This window comes from Muntiacus reevesi, chromosome 2, assembly GCF_963930625.1.
Source record: "Muntiacus reevesi chromosome 2, mMunRee1.1, whole genome shotgun sequence".
NCBI lineage: Eukaryota > Metazoa > Chordata > Mammalia > Artiodactyla > Cervidae > Muntiacus > Muntiacus reevesi.
The window spans coordinates 268,248,812-268,268,283 of NC_089250.1; the positions used below are offsets into that span (position 1 = coordinate 268,248,812).

Sequence of the window (19,472 nt, forward strand, 5' to 3'; positions counted from 1 at the left end):
CTGCTCATTTGGCTTCGAAAAATGTTGAATGAATACCCAGAACACACTTCATATTCATTTGTCAGAGGTAAAACTCTTTAATCTCAGAGCGCCCCTCCCAACTCCCGATCCCCACCCCCGACTCTCTCCCCCAAACCAGGGCCGGAGAGTGAGGCCCCCTGCCCCCCACCTTGGGTGGACGAGGGCCCTTTAAGGCACCTGTTGGGGGTGGGGGGAGAGGGGCGGGAGCTGGTAACGTCCTGGATGCAAGGACGGGTTTGATTGGCAGGCAGTTGTGGGATGTAACCAATGAGAGGGTATCAGACGCAAGAACCGGATCAGGCCATCCCTGAGGGGGCCAGAGGGACAATTGTCGGGACTTCGGCGAAAATCAACGCCAGTCCCAGTAGTGTAAAGAACGTAAATGTAACGCCACAGGCCAATCCTGGGTACAGGAGGAGTTGGCTACGCCCCCAGGAGGCTAGAGCCAATCAAATGGGGGAACTCAAGAAGGGTGGATGAGTCTCTCGGGAGATTGGTCAAGCCCTTTACAGTGTTCAAGTCAATCAAATGAAGGAGCTGTCCATTCGCTATGCTGAAGTGGAGAACGATTACCCAATTCTGGAGCTTGACTCTTTCGGGAATGGAGCCAACTCCTTGCGAATTAGCCACGCCCCGGTCGCAGAGCGAGCCAATTCCTTACTAGAAAGAAATCTGTCGCTGGGCAGAGAGCAGACAGACCCAATCCGGAAATTGGATAGGCCTCGCTCGGCGGCGCGGGAGTTGTGGGCTGGAAGGGTGGCGGGAATCTGCAGGGACTGGTCAATCCTGGTGGCCCGGGCGTGGGAGGCCGGTCCCGGATCTGACTCGGATTGGCGGGCCCCGGGGGCGGGACAGGGGTGTAGTGTATGGGTGGGACGGACGCCGGGCCGGGAAGCTCCTTGGGCCTCAGTATTTCTGCTTCAGCTTCTGGAAGTCGCTGGTGTTGAGCCGTGGCCGCGGCAGGTCCCCGAAGACCTGAGAGTCCTCGGCCTCCCGCAGCACCAGTGCGCGCATGCTCGCCGCGATACGGTCCAGGTCCGGCGAGGAGGGCTGCGGGAACGGCGACACGGATGGGATCAGAGCCTGTGCCCCAGGGCTCCAAGTCCTCTCCCAGCACTTTGCCCCTGCGACGCCTACGGCCCGGAAGGCCCTTCGTCCTATCCTGCTCCATTTAGGGCTCTGCTACCCAACTCAAGGCACCACCTCCTCCAGGAAGCCTTCCTGCCCCTCTCCTCGCCGCGTTCTCAGCCTGGTCCTTTGTGCACGCACAGCAACCTGTCTCACTGCGGTCCTTCCAGAGCGGAAGTGCTGCCTGGGTGCTGACCATCAAGGCTGTGTGCACCCAGTCTCACGTCTGAGGACCGGGTTTGGGACTCAGTCATGTTCTAATCAGGCTTCTGCCAGCCACTAGCTGTCAACAGGGATTTTATCTCCCTAGGTTTCTGTCTCCCCTCTGAAAAATGGGGCAGATAGCAGGGCGTGGGCTATCACCACGGTGATTGCTAAAGAGAGCTGAACGACCAAGTTGCCAAGACTGTAGAGAAAGGAGCCCCTGCCTGTCAGGAGGGGTCCTCACTCTACCTGCAGCCTCGGCACCCAGTGCTACCTCCCTTAGGAACCCTGTCACCCTCGGCTGGGCCTGACGCCCAGCGGAATGAGAGGCCACAGACGGAAGCCGGACTCAGGCCCTCTCGGAGGCCAGCCCAGGACCCAGCACTCAGGCCTCAGAGGTTCAGTTAATTATGTTTCCACCACCAAACAAGGACAGCAGCAGACAGTGAACCCTGCCAGTCTGTAAAGGAGGACGCTGAGTGTCACAGGGAGGGGGAAACCACAGGACCCAAGGCCTCCTCCCTCCAGAGCTGTTTTCCAAAAGGAAGCAGGGTTCCAATTCCAGCTGAGTCTCAGGAAGTCACATGTACCCTCAGTGCCTCAGTTTCCCTTCTGCTTCAGAGGTTTAGTGATGGGTAATGAGGACCCACCCAGGCCAGCCCAGGAACCTATGTAGGATGGTGTGGGAGGAACGGATGACAAGGGAGGGGGCACAGATTCCAAGAGGGGCCAGGAATATGAGGGGTGGGGGCAGAAAGCAATCTGACCCCGCTGAGCCTCAGTTTCCCCATTTGGAGGGGACACCAAAACGTCTGCGCCCTGCCCAGATCAGGTATTCTGCTAACAGAGCTGTTTGTGGAAAGGAGAGGCCACTCTCCTTCTACAAGGCTGCTGCTGCTGCTAAGTCCCGTCAGTCGTGTCCAACTCTGTGTGACCCCATAGAGGCTACGATCTAGTTAAAAACTGCAGGGCTCTGGCCCGAGAGCCAGCCTTGTGAGGAGGAGGGGCAGATCAATCCTGGGAAACGTGGCATCCATGTCTGAGGGCATCCCGGAGGAGATGCCTCTGAGCCCTTCCCCACACCCTCCTTCCCCGCCTCCCCCACTTGCCCCTCACCGGCCCGTTCTCCTCATCGGACGACCGAGCTTCTGTCCTCTTCTCCTTGAAGGCCCAGACGGGCACGGACACAGGCAGGGACTTGGCGTACTGCTGTGTCGGCAGGGCTGAGGCCGGGGGCACCGAGTAAGCTGGGGGGCCAGCGGGAGTCTCCTCGCTGAGGCTGCCATCTGGGAGAGAGTGTGGACTCCAGCCTCTGTCCCTGCCTTGAGCCCAGCTCCCCACACCCGCACTCCGGGGACGGGGACAGCCTGCAGCACTCACCGTCCGTGCTCTCTGGGTCTGACTCACAGAAAGGGGGGAGGTCCTGCAGCGTGCTGTCCTCGTCCATCACGAAGAGTCCTGCGGGTGGCATCAGAGGCCCGGCCGCTTGGTGCCTGCTGCGCTCTGAGCGCTCTGGACTGCGGCCACTGCCACCGCCTCCCTGTCCCCTGCACTGGCCAGGCCCCTGCAAGCCTCGGGCCTTGCACACCTTTCCCCTGGTTATCTGGCTGGCCTTCGGCAGAAATAAATCTAGTTTCTGTCTATCTGGCATCTTCCTGGGTGAAAACAACTGGTTGGATGAACACAAAATCTGTAAGATTCATTTGGGATGAACTGACTCAAAATACAGGCTGAGAGAAAGACGAGATGCTTATGATCCCTGTTTGACAACCAGGACCCAATGGTGCAGAGAGATTAACTTACTTGCCCTTAGTCTCACCGCTAATAAGGATCTGAACCTAGGTCACCTGGCTTCACAGTCTGAGCCCCTAACCCCATGGGTTTGTCCAGCAACAGTGAGAAAGTCAGCCACTGGTAGTAACAGTAACAAGTAAGTAACTACTGAGTTGAGCCCTCCACCCACCCACCACTGGAGAACTCCTACTCACTCTTCAAAACCGTAATGTTACAGTCCAGTCTCTGGGAAGCATCCAAGCTCTTGTTTCCCCCACTGCAGCCAGTTGCTCCCTCCGCTGTTGCTTGTACCCCTGACCCTCTTTAACTTCTGTGTCTGCTCTCACAGGCATCAGGCACCCCAAGTTTGCAAACCAGTCCTGTCCTACTCACGCTCCCGGCTCAGAAGGTTCCCTCCCCGCCCGCCCCACGTCCTCTACAGGGCACTGCTTCATGTCAGGACTCTTCATTCCTTGGCCAGACCCGCAGTACCTAGAGAAAAGGCCCGGAGTGGGCTTTCTCTGTGCCCAGCATCTCCCAGCGGAGCTGGTCCCAGGAAACGAGGAAAGGAAACCGAGGCTCAGGGAGGAGAAACGACTTGCTCAGGGTCACAGCATGAGTCACAGGCCAGCCCACAAGACAAGCAAGCCGCACCCCTCCGGGAAAGCCCACCGCGGAGGCGACTGACCAAGAGCCACCCAGCCCCTCCCGCCTCACCTCCATTGTCGCTGATGCCCTGTCGCTCCCCAGAGGTCTCCGTCTCTGTGTGTTCATCCTCATCCTCATCGTCTTCCTCTCTGGCGAGGGCAGGCCGGGGTGGGCTTCTTGCGGGGCTGGGCGGCTGCGGTGCTGGCGGGGGCACAGGGGGGCGGGCTGCGGCGGCCGCCCGGTGGGCCAGGGCGATGTCGTGGAGGCAGCGGCGGGCGGCCTCGGCCAAGGCCCCTCGGCCGTGGGCCGCGTAGGCACAGGGGCCCGGGCGGGGTGGTGGGGGTGGCGCGGCCGTCAGCAGCACCAGCTCCGTGCCCGTCCGGGCCCGGAAGCGCTCGGCGGCCCCCACCACGGCCTCCCACAGCTCCTCGGGCCGCCCCGACGCCATCCGCGCCCTGCGGGGCAGAGCAGGACAGAGGAGGCTGAGGCCCAGCAGATTTCACTGTCCACCCAGCCCCACGTGTTCACCGGGCCCTGGACTCCACGCCCGGCCCTGCTCGCCACCTGATCCCAGCTGAGCTCCTCATCTCCCCCCGCAACCGACCCCCGCCCTCCATTTCTACAGGACTCCGCTCCATCCAGACCTCCAGGCCCTGTCCTGGGCCCCCTGCCCCATCCTCACCCTGTCCCCTCAGCCCCCAACTCTCCTCTTAGCCCTGCCCTGGCCAGTATAGGAGCCACCAGCCACACGTGACTAGGGAGCACTTGAGATGTAACTGATCCAAAATGAGATGTGCAGAGAGGGTGAAATCCACACCGGACTGTCAAGGATTACTTAGCACAAAATGGTAGGATGTAAAATATCTCATGAGCAATCTAAGCTTGATTAAATGTTGAAATGACGACATTTATTTATGCTGACTAAATAAAATAAGAGGGTAAAAGTGAATCTCATCTGTTTTCTATTTTTTTAATGTGGCTCATAGAAAACGTGAAGTTATACACATGGCTCAGATCATACTTCTGATGGACTATGCTGCCCAGCACCATGGTCCCAGCCTCCAGTCCAGGAGGCACCCGGGCCCCGGGCTGTGTGTGTGTGAGGGGGTCCTTTTACCCCCAGAGCTGACCCTGCTCCAGCATCCCCTGGACAAGGTCACAGGCCCTCAGCCCAGTACCGGAAGGCTCGCCCCGGCCTCACATACTTCTAGACTCCTGAGGCCCAAGGCCTTCAGTCAAGGTGAACCGCCCCCCACCCCCGACTTGGACCGCTTGTCTCTGTGTACTTGTCACTCCTGCACCCACCCCGAGCGCAGGGCGTCTCCTCCCCATCGATGGGCTCCCGCAATGTCTGAATGATCCCCATTCTAGCCCAGATCCCTCTGGGAGCACTGCTTGGATGGATCCACATCCATTTCCCCAACCAATGCGGGAGGCCCTCGAGGGCAGGCCTGTCGGATTCACCTCTGAGACACCAGCCTTGCCTGGCACAGGGCAGGTCTCAGAGAGCTGGAGTGGAGCAGAAAATGGGATGCCAGCTGCTTTCTGCACCTGGGCTCTGCCCACAACGTCCTTCCACTTCCAGCAGGTCCTCTGGAAGTCTCCCCTGATCCCTCAAGATGGATCAGATGCCTCCCCTAGACCCACAACGCCCTTGACTACCTCCATTACAGCTCTTGTCACACAAGCTTGTGACAGCTGTATCTCTGGCTGCCTCCTCCACCAGACTATGAGCCACCTGAGGTCAGGGATCTGTGTCCCCAGGACAGGTTCACCCTAAGTAGATGACCCGCTTGGATGCATCTCCTTACAAGCGGGGAAGAACAAGGACCAGGAGCCTGACTTCCCACCCTGACTGCTGTGTGACCTTGGGCCACTGAGTGGCCTTCTCTGTGCCTGTCTTCTCCCTGTAAACCAGTGGCTGAGCCAGGGCTGCTGGGCAGCGGAGAAGCCTCCCCAAAGAGGCAGCAGGCTCCTCATCATCGGAGGGATTCGAGCTGGGCTGTGATCTAGCCCTCCAGGGTCGTACAAGTTAGATTTCAATTCACATCCTCTTTGTGACTCAGGATGAGAGAGGCCAGAGTTTGCTGAGCGCTTGCTCCGTGCAGGGACTCTGCACCGGTCATGACCCCTCCTACCTACCTACCAAGGTGGGAGCTGTTACCTCACAAACAAGACAGTCAAAGCTCACGGAGTACAAAGCCGTTCCTGGCAGCCACAAGCAGTGAGAGCACAACCACTGCCAGTCCTGACAGACCCTGGAGCAAGTTTATACCACACCTCCCAGGCAGGGACCTGAGTGTAATCCAGTTTCATCCCACTCTCTCACCACCCCTATGAGGGCGGAGCTACGATCATCCCACTTTACAACTGCAAACTGAGGCCTGGGAAGACTCATTGACCAGGGTCAATGTCTTGACCAAGACCGAGGGCTGGGACCTGGATCAGTCATCCTGGATCCAGAACGTGTTCTTAATCCTAAATGCCACACTGCCTATCTTATGAGGAAAGATTTATGGCTTCCTAGTCCACAAGGGAAAAGTGAGGCTCAGAGGCTCAAGGCACTGGCCAGAAGGAACACAGCTAGAAAGGGCAGAAATGAGGTCAAACTGTGGTCTGCTTGACAGACTCCAAAGCCCAACCGAACTGGGAGGTACCCAGGGTCTCACAGCCACTCCTTGGGTCCCACTCGATGGAGAAAACTGAGGCTCAGGGCAGGAGAGTGAGTGGCTCAAGGTTGCACAGCCTGGTAATGCCAGGCCAGGGTGCCCTTCCTTGGGATATCAAGATATGGCTCCTCTCCTAGAGGAGATCTGAGAGCAGATCAAACTCCAAGAGCCTGGGAATACCTGGAAAGAGTCAAGTGGGAGTGAGCTGGTCATGAGTACCCCACTCATACCTCAAAGATGAGGAGAGCGACTTACGCAGACCTCTCTGCCAAGGCTTGGGGGTCTTGGGGGCAGGGGGGTGTCTCTGGCATTGGTTACCTAAAAGGAGAGTAGCCAAGCCAAGTACGCCCCGCCCCCCCAGAAGAGTCTCCCACCCCTTCAGGTTCCAGAAGAAGTCCTGTTATCTTCCACGGAGATGCTAGATGGAAGACCCCCTCTCCCGCCAAATAGAGGTACTTAAGATTAGGGAAGAGTCAGACACGATTGAGCGACTGAACTGAACTGAAGATTAGGGAAAGAGGGAGGTGAGACCTGTCCCCCACAGGAGGAAGGGACAGGTAAGGCAACTGACTTTTTAGAATGAGGTGGGGGGTGAGGTTAGGAAAGCGACTCCAGGAAGAGATGAAGAAAGGAAAAGTCCCCCAAGGAATGAGGGATGCTATCATTCCAGCGAAGTCCCCCCAGCCACCTGTCAAACTGAAATTAAACCCCTTCCCCGCTTCAAGGTGGGAGGAACTCGGGGATACACCCTGTGGCCGGGGGCAGGTGAATATCTGGGGTCTTTCTCTACCGCTCACAGAACTCACTACTTGGTTCGGGGGCTCAGGTAAAGACCCACTTCGCTAGGAAGCACACAGGAAATCCCGCCCAGGTGGGGGCCAGGACCGGAAGTCCCGCCTTTGGACGGGTGAGGGGCGCCCCGCGGCCTCACCGAGTAACCCCTCGACCCTGTGGACATGGTCCACGCCTAAGTCAAGAATCCTAGTGGGTCTGAAGACCGGAGGATAGGGCTGTCCAAGCTTTGCCTAGAGTCAGACACGACGGTTCCCGCGGCCGACACCTTTCCAGCGCTCAGCGTGAGGTCACTGAGCGATCTCTGCCCTCTGATCAACGCAGGCTATACCCTTCCCACGAGCAGCTCGCCCACCCAGCGCCCCTCTCCTCCGGACGGCCAAATCCTCCCCACACCGCGGTTCACAACGCCGCCTCCACTCACGTGCCCGTAGCCAGCATGGCCGGCCCGGCACCGTCACCGCCCTCAAAAGACATGGCGGTACCTTACGTCACTTCCGCATCTTTGGCCCGCCTCCACTTTGCACACTCCACCTCCCTAACCCCAGACGCCGGAGACCAACATGGCGGCAAAGGTGCTTCGCCGGATCCCAGTGGGACATTGGCTTCGGCAGGGTGTCCATAAGAAAGATGGTAAAAGAAAGGCTTCAACTTTCTTAAGACACAAATCTAGATTTCGACTTGTCGCCCCAAAATATGGGGAAAATACTACATGCACACTCAGGACTACAGTATACTAACTCAAGCGAACTAACGTCCCTCATACACTAGTAACCTCTTCCACAGTGGAAAGCAATGTCCATTAATGACATGGCAACCAGCCAGACATCATTCGTCCATAACATATACATAGGCTCCCCAGCCTATCCCCCTTCAGCACCAAGACTGGCAAAGAGCCGACATGGCAGCCTCTCTTGCTTCAGTTTGCCCAGCTTCAATATGGCGGCTGAGACCGCTTTCTACGGTGACTTAGGAATTCGTCTGGGACTGCTTCGTTCCCGGGGAAACTGATGGTTTCATCCCTTTAACCCGAGTCCTTCAGGGCCTCTTGTGATGCACAGCTCCTCTAACCTTTTCTTTTACCCGTTTCTTCCAGGACCCTGCTTTCGCGCCCCGCAGAGAGATGGGACTGCCCCGCATTAACATGGCCTCAGCTCGCCGGCCTTGGCCGTGCCCTCGAGCAAAATGGCATCTTTTTGGCTTCGATGCCAGCATGCAATATGGAGGAAGGACCAGGCCTCTCGGAGCCAGCTTGATCGAGGGGGTGGAGCTCTTAGATCCGCCCCCTTGTTTACTTCGTGGTTAAGAATGTACTACTGCGCCTGCGCACTGGCCGCTCCGCGTCTAGCGTCTGCGGCATGTGACTCAAAACCTCGTGGTTCAAGCTCAACCACCCCATTCTGGAAAATGGTTACACCCACTCCTGTTCTAGAACAGATAGGGACGCTACCACTGTCTGGGCTTGCAGGGAGTGTCCAATCCGGATGTGACAGCACGCTGACCCGGAAAAGGAGGGGGCCGAGGCAGTGGGGCCTCGGCCGCGGCTATGGAGGGAGCCGGTTACAGGGTAAGTACCAGAGACGCATTCTTTCTCTTCTGTCGATGCGAAACTTCCCCCTCCGGTGACCTACTTCTTTCTCAGGCCTTGCAGGGATTCTGGGAGCCCGGCACATCCTTAACAAGCACACCATTCCCTTAATAAACGCGCTGTCACTGCTTCCTTCCACTTCCTAGGGAGACTCATATCATTTAGCTCCGCCCCTTGGGCTGCTGAGGCGCTCTTCTGGGCCCCGCCCTCTTTGGAATGCACTTTTGCCCTTCCCCGGCTTCCAGGGTCCCAGAGAAGCCTGGTCGGTATTCAGGCTTCACGTCGCCGACCCCGTCCCCTAGGTAAAGGTACCTCGGGGTCCCGCGTCCTGGTGCATAGCTTCTCCCCTCAGTCTGTTCCCATTGGCTCTCTTTGGGGCCCCGCCCCTTAATGGTACCTGTTTCCAGGTGGTGTTTGAGAAAGGAGGCGTGTACCTGCACACCAGTGCCAAGAAGCACCAAGACCCGGACTCCCTCATCGCCGGCGTCATCCGTGTTGTGGAGAAGGTGGGCCTGGAGAGAGCAGGGCTCGGGCAGGCCCAGAGCGGGATGGAGGGCGGCACCTGTAGGAGTACAGTGTGGAGGTCAGCGATGGGATCTTAGGAAGAAGAGGTGGATTTCTAAGGCTGAGAGTTCAGAACTGGGAAGAAGTTTGGAAATAGAGTTTAGGGAGTTTGGGGGTAGCCTCTCCAACCCCTCTTTCTTTCCCACAGGACAATGATGTCCTCCTGCACTGGGCTCCTATAGAGGAGGCTGGAGATTCCTCCCAAATCTTCTTCTCCAAGAAGGTAGGCTTCCCTGGCTTCCTCTTCTCCACTTGCTTTTTTCTGGGATGGAGCAGTCGAAAGCATTTGAAGGATTTGGGTAGAATCCCAGACCTACCACTGGGGAATGTATAAGCCTGGTTGGGACTTAAGTTCTCTCTGCCCGCTGGTTTCCTCTTCTCTGTGAAATGAGGCTGAAGAGGCCCATTCACGGAGAGAAAGCAGACACCATGCGACTTGTGGCCATGGAGATGGCGCCTACCGCCTCGCCCCCTTTGCTGCTTGGGACAGCCCTGCCAGGGTGCAAGAGGATAACTCAGTCTGTGGATTCAGGTCCCAGGGGCTCTCAGCCCATAAGGACTTGAAGGAGCATGGAAAAAGGAAAATGGGGCCCAGCAGGGTACTGTCATATCTATCCTTTTCATCAGGAAAAGCAAGAGATTTCCCAGAAGCCTCTTGTATTGGTTAGGAGTTGCATTTGGGTGTTCATAAATGAAACAGGAATGCTAATGGCCTAGGGAAGATAGCAGCTCATTTCTCTTTTTCTTCCAAGCCCAGAATGCAGTCGTATAGGTTCATATGGTATCAGTGACTCAGCTTCCTTCCATCTTTGCTTCGTAATCCTCCACACATGGCGTTTATCCTCAACATATCCTTGTGGTCCGAAAGGGTTGCTGCAAGTCCAGCCTTTTTAACTGTTTTTGTTCACTTTCCATGTGTATGGTGGGCAAAAGAGTTCTACTCATCGTGATTACTCAAGGAAGCATGCTGCTAGAGCAGCCACCATTCCAAAGGTCTCCATTCCTAGTGGTAGATAGAAGTCTCTAGAAGTCTTGTCCTGGCAATTAAATGGTCCGTCTTGGAAATGATACATCCAGCCCTTTGGCCAGAACTAGGTGCCTGTCTCCGCTCAGCCAGTAGAGTTCAGTTAGCTATAATCCATCCTAATGTATGCCTGTGAGACGGACAGCTGCAAGCATTTGACAGCACTACTAATTATCACTGTTCTGTGCAAACGTTGGCAAAAGTATAAAATTCTTCAGGTGACAAAACAGAGGGCAGAAACTAACCAGGGGCTAGTTTGGCAGCTTGTGGGCAGCTGTCTGTGCTGTTCCTCAGCCTTCCCTTCATGGCACCCAGAGGCTCACCTGAATAGGATGTTCACTCCTGTCGGTGCCTTTTAATCAAGAATTTCCTGGGCTGGGTGACCCTGAGGGCAAGTGCGGTGCCCTCTTTCTGCCTCAGTTTCTCTTTGTTCAGTGGGGCTACCTGCCAGGGTGGCCTCGAGGCTCAGATCTGGAATCCATGACCCCTTAGTCTCTTTTCCTGCCTTCCCCCAAGGACACCAGTGGGGGTGACTCCTGCACCTCTGAGGAGGAACCGACCTTTGATCCCGGCTATGAACCCGACTGGGCTGTCATCAGCACCGTGCGGCCACGGCCCCGCCATTCAGAGCCCACGAGAGGTAGACTAAGGTGGTTCCTGGGCTTGGGGGTGGGTGGGCAGGTAGACATGATTTGTCCTCAGTGGTCATGGCCCCGCGGGCTTTGCTGCCCACGGTCAAGATGGCCACCCACACTGGCCTCCAGTCCCCGGAGAGTGGGTGGGGGTGCAGGGTGGTCGCCAGGTCACGTCCAGCATGGCCAGCGTCTCCAGGATATGCAGTCTGGTCGACCCCTACCCCAGGCTCCCTGGTTGTGGGCACCCCCATGTAAGTCCTGCCCCTGGAGTCTTCCAGACTGTGGGGCAATAGTCGCAGAGGGACAGGGCAATTCAGGCCATCCTGGAGTCACATGGTGGGGCTGGGGGCACCAGAGGAGGTAGCTAACCTCCAGGAGATGGAGAAGCCTCCCAGGAAGAGGTGTTGCCAGAGCCCGGCTCTGGGGGGCACGTGAGCGGTTTCTCTCCCCGCAGGCAGGGCAGCCGGGGCAAGGCCAGAGGTGTGGGGCACTGGGAAACCGCAGCCTTTTGCTGTGGCTTGAGTGTGGGGTCCAGAGAGAAGAGAGGGTGAGAGGTGAGACAGACAGGGTGCAGGGAACAGACCGGAGGGGTTGAGGGGAGCCTGGGGAGATTTTGGAGCAGGCACGTGTCTGCTCCGGGCTCCCCTTGTTTTCCTTAGTCCTTTCCTGGAGGGCCTGGGCTGACTGGGGGGGGGGATGGGGTGGGGGTAGGCACCTCAGGAGATGACTGAGCCCCTCCCCGCTCCCCGTCCCCCCCAGGTGCGGAGCCCAGCTCCCCCCGGGGCTCCTGGGCCTTCTCGGTGAGTCTGGGGGAGCTCAGGTCCATCCGCCGTTCCAAGCCGGGCCTCAGCTGGGCATACCTGGTGCTGGTCACGCAGTCCGGTGGCTCCCTGCCTGCCCTGCACTTCCACCGCGGGGGCACCCGTGCCCTGCTCCGCGTCCTCAGCCGCTACCTGCTCCTGGCCAGGTGAGCCTGCTCCCGGGCCGCAGCCTGACCCCTCAGAACTGGGAAGGAAATACAACCCAGACCGATTTTCAGGGCAGAAAAAGAGAATCGAGTGGCGTGGTGCGTATAACTCCGGGATAAAGGGTAGTTTGGCATCGGGCAGGACCTGGGCCCCAGATTATGGAAAGAGTTGGTCTCCTTTCTCTCTTGAGTTTGTATCACCTTCTGTGGGGCCCAGGAGGCAGAAAGCACCTCTAGCCCACACCCCAGCAGTTTCCTGGGGGCTGCCCCTCCACGGCCTGTGCCCGAGTCGGTCACCCTGGCCGGGTGGTGAGAGGGCCTCGTTGGCCAGCCCTGGGCCCTGGGGCGCCCCTGGGGTGCAGTCGTGGTCTCAGGCCTGGGCTGGAGATTCCCCACGGGCAGTCAGGACGCTGGCTGGGGTCGCCCACACGCCCCCCTGCGCCCCCGCAGCTCCCCGCAGGACTCCCGCCTCTATCTCGTGTTCCCCCACGACTCGTCAGCGCTCTCCAGCTCCTTCCACCACCTCCAGCTCTTCGACCAGGACAGCTCCAATGTGGTGTCTGTGAGTCCGCGGGGCCAAGCTGGTGGGCAGGGACAGTGCGGGGAGGACCGTGCCGGCGGCTGGGCTGTGACCACCCCTCCACCCCGTCCCCAGCGCTTCCTCCAGGACCCCTACTCCACCACCTTCAGCAGCTTTTCCCGTGTGACCAACTTCTTCCGGGGAGCCCTGCAGCCTCACCTGGAGGGGGCCTCCCCTGACCTGCCCCCGGCCCCAGACGACGAGCCCGAGCCCGGGTTCGAGGTCATCTCCTGTGTGAGTGTCCGCGTGGATGCCGCTGCTCTTGCAGCCACCTTGGGCTCGGGGCCGCATTGCCCCAGGCTCGCATCCTAACAGCACCACCCTCACCGGGCTGCTTGATGGACTGTGTGGAAGGTGCTTGTAGCCTGTGCGCCTCGTGCCTGTTTTTAATGTTGGGGGAGGGTAACCTTATCACCGAGCCACGAAAGAAAATGTTTCCAGCACTACATTTTCTGTTTGTCCGTCTAGCTAAGAAAGGCTCTGAGATGCCTTGGAGGGGGCTGGGGTCTGCCGGGCAGCTGAGGCCCTGGGCTCACCCGCCTTGCCTCGTATCTCCCAGGTGGAGCTGGGGCCAAGGCCGGCTGTGGAGCGGGCGCCTCCCGTCACAGAGGAGGAATGGACCGGCCACGTAGGCCCCGAGGGCCGCCTGCAGCGGGTCCCAGAGCTGAAAGCCCGAATCTTCTCAGGGGTGAGATGGGGGGGCAGGTGGGGGGGCAGGCCGGGGCAGGGCAGCGGGCATCCAAGGGGAGGCCCCTCTGAACTGCCCTCCACCTCTGCCCCCCAGGGTCTGAGCCCCAGCCTGCGGCGCGAGGCCTGGAAGTTTCTCCTGGGGTACCTGAGCTGGGAGGGCTCAACAGAGGAGCACAAGGCCCATGTGCGCAAGAAAACGTGAGTGAGAAGGTGTGGCCCCTGCCCTGCTGGGCTCAGCCCTTGCTGCCCCGGCCGCCGGAGTCCACTGGAGGCTTTTGATCAACAGTATATCCCTTGATCACAGGGATCAGGGACATCAGCCCTCACACGGGGATGGAGGCAGTGGGCCCATATCTGATGCTGTTTTCATCCCTGGGCCATGCGATATCACGGATGCGCAGCAGGCTTCCTTCCCACTGTGCAGCCACCTCTCCTGGCTTATCTTGTGCCTCTGCTGTGTGTCCTGGCCCCTGCCCCTGGGGCTGTCTGTCCACTGGGGCTAACAGACTGTGAGCAAAAGCCCACAAGGGTGTTGTGTATCCCGAGAGACGCCGCGGAGGGGAAGTGTGTTGGTGAGCTGGGCTGAGCCCCGTGGGGCAAAGCAGCAGGGTGTCCTTACTGCTACCCTTTCCCCACCAGGGACGAGTACTTCCGCATGAAGCTGCAGTGGAAATCTGTGAGCCCCGAGCAGGAGCGGAGGAACTCACTGCTACATGGATACCGCAGCCTCATCGGTGGGTGCGGGCGGGGATGGGGGTGCCAGGCCAGAAATGAGATCCTCTAGGGGTGAGGGGGAGCAAGATGGGGGCGAGCAGGGGTGAGTGGCCAGGATGGCGAGGTGAGCCGTGGGGGGCGCTCCAGGCTCCCTGGGTTGAAATCTGCTCTCTAGTCACTGAGATATCTTGGTAAGTGATGTGATCTCCCTGGGCTGCTGTGTCCCCACCTGTCGCTGGTTTGGTGACTGTCTGCGGCTGGGAGGGTGTGGTCAGCCCGTGAGTGTGAAGCGCAGCACCTCCCATGGAAGCGGCCCAGCGGTCTCTGGAGGGCCCACAGCTGCCTAGGCGTGCTGGCGGCCGGCAGGGATGGGACCCTGGTCCCTTCACACCTTCACTTTGTCCCCTGTCCCCGCAGAGCGGGATGTGAGCCGCACCGATAGGACCAACAAGTTCTACGAGGGCCCCGAGAACCCAGGGCTGGGCCTGCTGAATGACATCCTCCTGACCTACTGCATGTACCACTTCGATCTCGGTGCGTGGCAGTCCAGGGAGGGGCTGGGGGCCGGCCCGGGGGCACTGCTGGCCTGGGCGCGGCCCTGACCCCGTGTCCCCCCAGGCTACGTCCAGGGCATGAGTGACCTTCTCTCCCCGATCCTCTACGTCGTCCAGAACGAGGTGGACGCCTTCTGGTGTTTCTGTGGCTTCATGGAGCGCGTGGTGAGGCTCAGGGCGGTGGTGGGAGGCAAGCCCCCTCACAGGCCCCAGGGGCTCTGGCTTCTCACGAGGCCCTCTGCCCACAGCACGGGAACTTCGAGGAGAGTCAGGAGACCATGAAGCGGCAGCTCGGGCAACTCCTGCTGCTCCTCAGGGTGTTGGACCCGCCGCTCTGCGACTTCCTGGGTACGTGTGGTGGGTGGGGCCAGGGATGGTAGGACCAGAGATGACATCCAAATGTGTGGATGTGGTCCAAATGAGAAACAATCCCCCAGAACCCAGAAGTGATGTGTAAAAGCAGGACTGCAGTTTGGAGCAAAACCTCAGTAAATGCAGATGTGGGCACCCCCGTCCCCGCTGCACGATCAGGTGGCTCCTTCATGCCCGTCAGTCACACTTTCCAGAGGAGGGCCTGGCTGTGGTTCCTCGCAACTCCCAGCTGCACTTAGCTCTTATCTCTGCTCACTCCTGAGTCAGGGATTGGAAGCTGGTTCTTTGGGCTCTTGGGGGTGGGACAGCTACATTTTGGCTGTAAAATTTGACTACATTACTTGTGTAATGTAAAAAATGCAGGAAATTCAGGGAAAGGAAGTTGAAATTGCTGTTGCTAGAACTGTTCTTTTGAATGCAGATGATGATAAATAAGCTAGTTGATTGGTGGACATTTCTTCACGGAAATTCAGGGTCACGCTGGGGAGGAGAGATGTAGCTGGTATCACTTCACTGAAGAGAAAAACTAAGGCTTAGAAAGCATATGCCCCTTTCAGGGACACTTGGATGTTAGCTGCCTCTCTGTGTCACTTGGAAGTTTTCTAAACCGTCAGTTTTTATCGACTACATGGTGTTCTGTTCAGTTTAAGGATGTATAAGAGTAGATTTAGCCTGACTTGCTGGACATTTAGGTGGTTTGTAGTTTTTCACCATGATAAATCTGTATTTGTGGATAATGTCTTTAAATTCCAAGAAATGATTTATATCCGCGTATACTTGTACATTTTTTGAAACATTCATCCCCATCGCTGCTTTCCTGGAAAGCTCTGCCAACTTACGTTTTTGCTAGCAGTGTACACCAGGGCCCAGTTCCTCACACCGCTCCCCACCAGCTTTGGGTGTTGACCAGATTGTTGTTCTTCCTCTGAATGGACTGGTTTTACTGCCTCCCTTCCTCATGAGAGTAGAGACCAGGGGTGGCTCCTCGCGTCTGGAGCCTGGAAGGCAGGATGGGAAAGGCTCCTGCTGACCTGGGCAGCGCCCCCCACCTCCTTCCCAACCCCACCCTCCACCCCCACGAGCTCTTCATCCACTTGCGAGCCTGGTGCGGGTTCTTAACCACCAGCGTGACTTCTTAGAGTCCAGTCCAAACATCGGGTGCCCTGTGAATTAGAGCGGGGTTGGGGTTGATAGATAGCGTTGCCCCTCCCACCACTGTCCCCCTCTCCAGACTCCCAGGACTCTGGTTCTCTCTGCTTCTGCTTCCGGTGGCTGCTCATCTGGTTCAAGAGGGAATTCCCCTTCCCGGATGTCCTCCGACTGTGGGAGGTGCGCCAGCTGGGTTGAGGGGGAGAATTGAGGCAGAGAGACTGGTGGGCGGGTGGGGAGGTTGGTGGGAGGTGGGCAGGGCATGGGGCCGACCTGGGTGGGGCCTGGGGCGGAGGCTTTGCCAGTGACCGCCTCCTCGGGCGTGCCAGGTGCTGTGGACAGGGCTCCCAGGCCCCAATCTGCACCTGCTGGTGGCCTGCGCCATCCTGGACATGGAGCGGGACACCCTCATGCTTTCCGGCTTCGGCTCCAATGAGATCCTCAAGGTGAGCCCTTGGCTCCCCCGGAGACACATCAGGGTGTGAGCTCCGTGGAGGCGGGCACCGCCCCTGTGCCACAGCCCCTTTGGGTGGTGGGTCCTCAGAATAGGATTGTTGAAAGTGTGGTCAGCTAAGCTGTGAGCACAGCGGCTGGGGCACACCTCTGTGCGTCTCCTACCCCGTCTTACCCCTGGCTCCCTCAGAGAGCTTTTGGCCCCTGCAGGAGTGGGCCCCCGCCCCTCCCCCAGGGCATTAGTGCCTAGCAAGCAGCCTGAGAGCATGACCTCTCCTGATGCCAGGGCTCCACTGTGAACCCTAAGAGGGCCAGCCCCTTGTGTCTTCCACTGGGTCCCCAGCAAGAAGCACAAGAGTAGGTGCTGGGGCAGTGGTGGTTGAGTGCTGGCTGGCAGGTGGGCCTGACCCCACCCCCCACCCCACCCCCACCTGCCCCCCGCTCTGCAGCACATCAACGAGCTGACCATGAAGCTGAGCGTGGAGGACGTGCTGACGCGGGCCGAGGCCCTCTACCGGCAGCTGACCGCCTGCCGGGTGAGTCCCTGATCCCTCCCGATACCACCCCCCAACCTCCAGGAAACCTCTGACTTGATGCTCCCTACCCCCCACCCCCCACCCCTCCAGGAGCTACCCCACAACGTGCAGGAGGTCCTAGGCTTGGCGCCGCCTGCAGAGCCCCAAAGCCCCTCGCCCCCTGCCTCCCCACTGCCGCTGTCGCCCACCCGGGCCCCACCGGCTCCGCTCCCCACCGCGGACACGGCCACGGCCACGCAGCCCGACAGCAGCCTGGAGATCCTGCCTGAAGAGGAGGACGACGAGGAAGGCGTCGACTCCTAACAGTGCTGGGCTACTGCAGCAGCCCCACAGGACTAGGCACTTTATCCAGCTCCTGCCCCACGCCCCCGCCCCTGCCAGAGTCGGGACGCAGGAGCAGAGGGGCAGGGCCCTCCACCCACTCCTCCCTTCTCTTGAAACTGACACTTTTCCTGTCCAGGTGACCTCGAGAGGTTGGGGGAGGAAGGCCACCACGCTGCCTTGGCCCTGGATGGGGAGGCGGGTGGTGGAGGCTCATGGTCTCCCCAGACCGTTCTGCAGAGTTGATGTCTGACCGTTGTGACCCTGATTTGGCAGATGAGGTGTAAGAGGCAGCCCCTTGGGGGTGGGTGAGTGGTGGGGGCTTGTGGAGGCAGCGCTCCCTTACCTGCCTGAGTTTGGGGCTTTTGGAGGAGCGAGGATGGGGTACTGGTGTGCAGCCGCCACGTAGTAGATGAGCTGGGGTACATCCCGGACCTAACTCAATGGGAGGGCCTGCGGAGCTGCTCGCTCGGGCCCTGCCTACCAGCTTCTTGTTATGAGAAAAATAAACTCGTGTTTCACCCACTGTCAACTGGGCTTTTTGTTACTTGCATAAGGATCCATTGGTGTCATTTACAACCGTGATGGGCACTATGATTACCACCTTTTACCAGTGGCGCAAAGCGGTGTCCATCCTGTACCTCCTTCTACCCCAAGTGGAGCCCCACGGCACAGGAAGGAGGAGGACCGCTTCCGGGGCTCCCGGACAGGCGCAGCGCCTTCTATCGCGGAGGTTCACGGTTCTCCTCCCTGCGAAATGGGGTAACGGTTGAGCCAGGGAGGGGGCGGGACCACACGGCTGATTCCAAAAGTACTTTAATAGTCGCTCTTCTTTGAGGTCGAGTGCGCGGCGGTTACCGCATGTAAGGCTGGAGAGTGGGTGCCCTGCCCACTTTCGAAGGGGCACCGGTGGTGGTGGTGGCGGTGGTGGGCGGGCGCCAGGTGCCCATGCCCCATCTTGTTGATGATCCGGGGCTCCTTCAGGCGGGTGCTAGAGCCAGAGCCGGAGATCCGACTGTTGATCAAGACTGCGGCCCGCAGCGCCGACTTGACGGCCGTCTCCACCCAACCGTGCGGGTAGGCCGTGTGCTCGCCGGCGAAGTAGATGCGGCCATAGGGTACCGACCAGTCGTACTCCCGCCCCTCGTCCTTGTCGGTTTGAAAGAGCGTCGGCGGCTGCACCACGAAGCCGCCCTGGCTGTGCGGGTCCTCCGCCCAGCGCTTGACGATACCGGTGCCGTCCCAGAGTCGGTACGCGATGGGCCCGTGCAGCGCCGCCACGTCGTCGAGCGCCAAGCGCAGCGATTCGATCAGGCTCCGGCCGGCGAACGGGGCCGCCGCGTCCGACCACGTGTACGAGGCGAGCAGCAGCGCGCCGTCGCCCGGTGCCGGGTAAAAGATCACCCGCGACGGGCGGTCGGTGCTCGAGTGGCCGCCCTCGATGTGTTCGTCGTGCCAGAAGGGCCGGTGGAAGCTCAGGAACACCTTGGTGGCCGGCACATAGTGCAGCCCGCGTACCGCCTCCTGCCGCTTGCGCGTAAGCGGCGGCGTGAAGGTGATGCGCTGCAGCGCCGGCCCGCTCACAGTCAGCAGCACTACGTCGGCCATCATGGACTTCAGGTTCCGGGTCCGGCGCGAGGACTTGATGTGCACCCTCACCTCGTCCGTGCCCTGCTTAATCGCCACGACGGGCGCGTGCAGCAGCACCGGCCCCGACAGCGAGCTCAGCAGTGCGCGCGGCAGCAGGTCCCAGCCGCCCACGATGCGGCTGTACCTACGGGCGGGGCGCGAGCAAGATGGACTCTCGGGCCCCGCCCCTCCCCAGCGGCCCCCATCCCGGGGCGCTCCCCTCTCCAGGTCTCACAGGCTGGTTCTAATTCCCCGCCCCCTCGTCCACCGCCGCCCTCACCCGTCCCCGACGTCCCTCGAGGCCGGGAGGTAGAGCGGTGTGACCCGGACACGCCGTCTCGGCCCCTCTGTACCACGCCCCTCTCCGGGAGCCTTCATTCAGAGGACCCGGGACGCGGGGAGAGTGCAGGCGGGACCTAGCACGTCTTCCCGCCCCCAGCCGGCCCCGCCCCTCTACGGGC

At 59.6% G+C, this 19,472-nt stretch overlaps 3 protein-coding genes across 5 annotated transcripts in view; 1 reads left to right on the top strand and 2 right to left on the bottom strand.

The window, feature by feature from the left end:
* Nucleotides 1-72: 72 nt before the first annotated feature.
* Nucleotides 73-8,432, bottom strand: AKT1S1 (AKT1 substrate 1). 2 transcript variants are annotated; one of them, XM_065926533.1, is made up of 5 exons: nucleotides 8,307-8,432; nucleotides 3,844-4,229; nucleotides 2,734-2,811; nucleotides 2,470-2,639; nucleotides 73-1,071 (listed from the first exon to the last, which is right to left on the bottom strand). In XM_065926533.1, the coding sequence occupies exons 2-5, from the start codon at nucleotides 4,220-4,222 to the stop codon at nucleotides 928-930; spliced, it is 771 nt and encodes a 256-aa protein (XP_065782605.1). In that variant the 5' UTR covers nucleotides 4,223-4,229; nucleotides 8,307-8,432; the 3' UTR covers nucleotides 73-927. The 2 variants fall into 2 exon arrangements, with proteins under 2 accessions (XP_065782605.1, XP_065782604.1); XM_065926532.1 differs by lacking the exon at nucleotides 8,307-8,432 and adding an exon at nucleotides 7,660-7,727.
* Nucleotides 8,433-8,681: 249 nt separating this feature from the next.
* TBC1D17 (TBC1 domain family member 17) lies at nucleotides 8,682-17,914 on the top strand. Its single transcript, XM_065926534.1, has 17 exons — nucleotides 8,682-8,802; nucleotides 9,231-9,329; nucleotides 9,536-9,610; nucleotides 10,928-11,051; nucleotides 11,806-12,013; nucleotides 12,464-12,575; nucleotides 12,669-12,827; nucleotides 13,153-13,281; nucleotides 13,378-13,481; nucleotides 13,923-14,017; nucleotides 14,415-14,531; nucleotides 14,616-14,716; nucleotides 14,800-14,899; nucleotides 16,155-16,252; nucleotides 16,402-16,518; nucleotides 16,975-17,061; nucleotides 17,152-17,914. Exons 1-17 carry the CDS (start codon nucleotides 8,782-8,784, stop codon nucleotides 17,362-17,364), a joined length of 1,959 nt encoding a protein of 652 aa, XP_065782606.1. The 5' UTR covers nucleotides 8,682-8,781; the 3' UTR covers nucleotides 17,365-17,914.
* Nucleotides 17,915-18,182: 268 nt separating this feature from the next.
* IL4I1 (interleukin 4 induced 1) overlaps nucleotides 18,183-19,472 on the bottom strand; it is a 33,208-nt gene continuing 31,918 nt past the window's right edge. For both annotated transcript variants that reach the window (XM_065926536.1, XM_065926537.1), the window contains one exon: nucleotides 18,183-19,156. In XM_065926536.1, coding sequence (XP_065782608.1) covers nucleotides 18,199-19,156 — 958 coding nt within the window. In that variant the 3' untranslated portion in view covers nucleotides 18,183-18,198. The remainder of the gene's footprint in view (nucleotides 19,157-19,472) is intronic.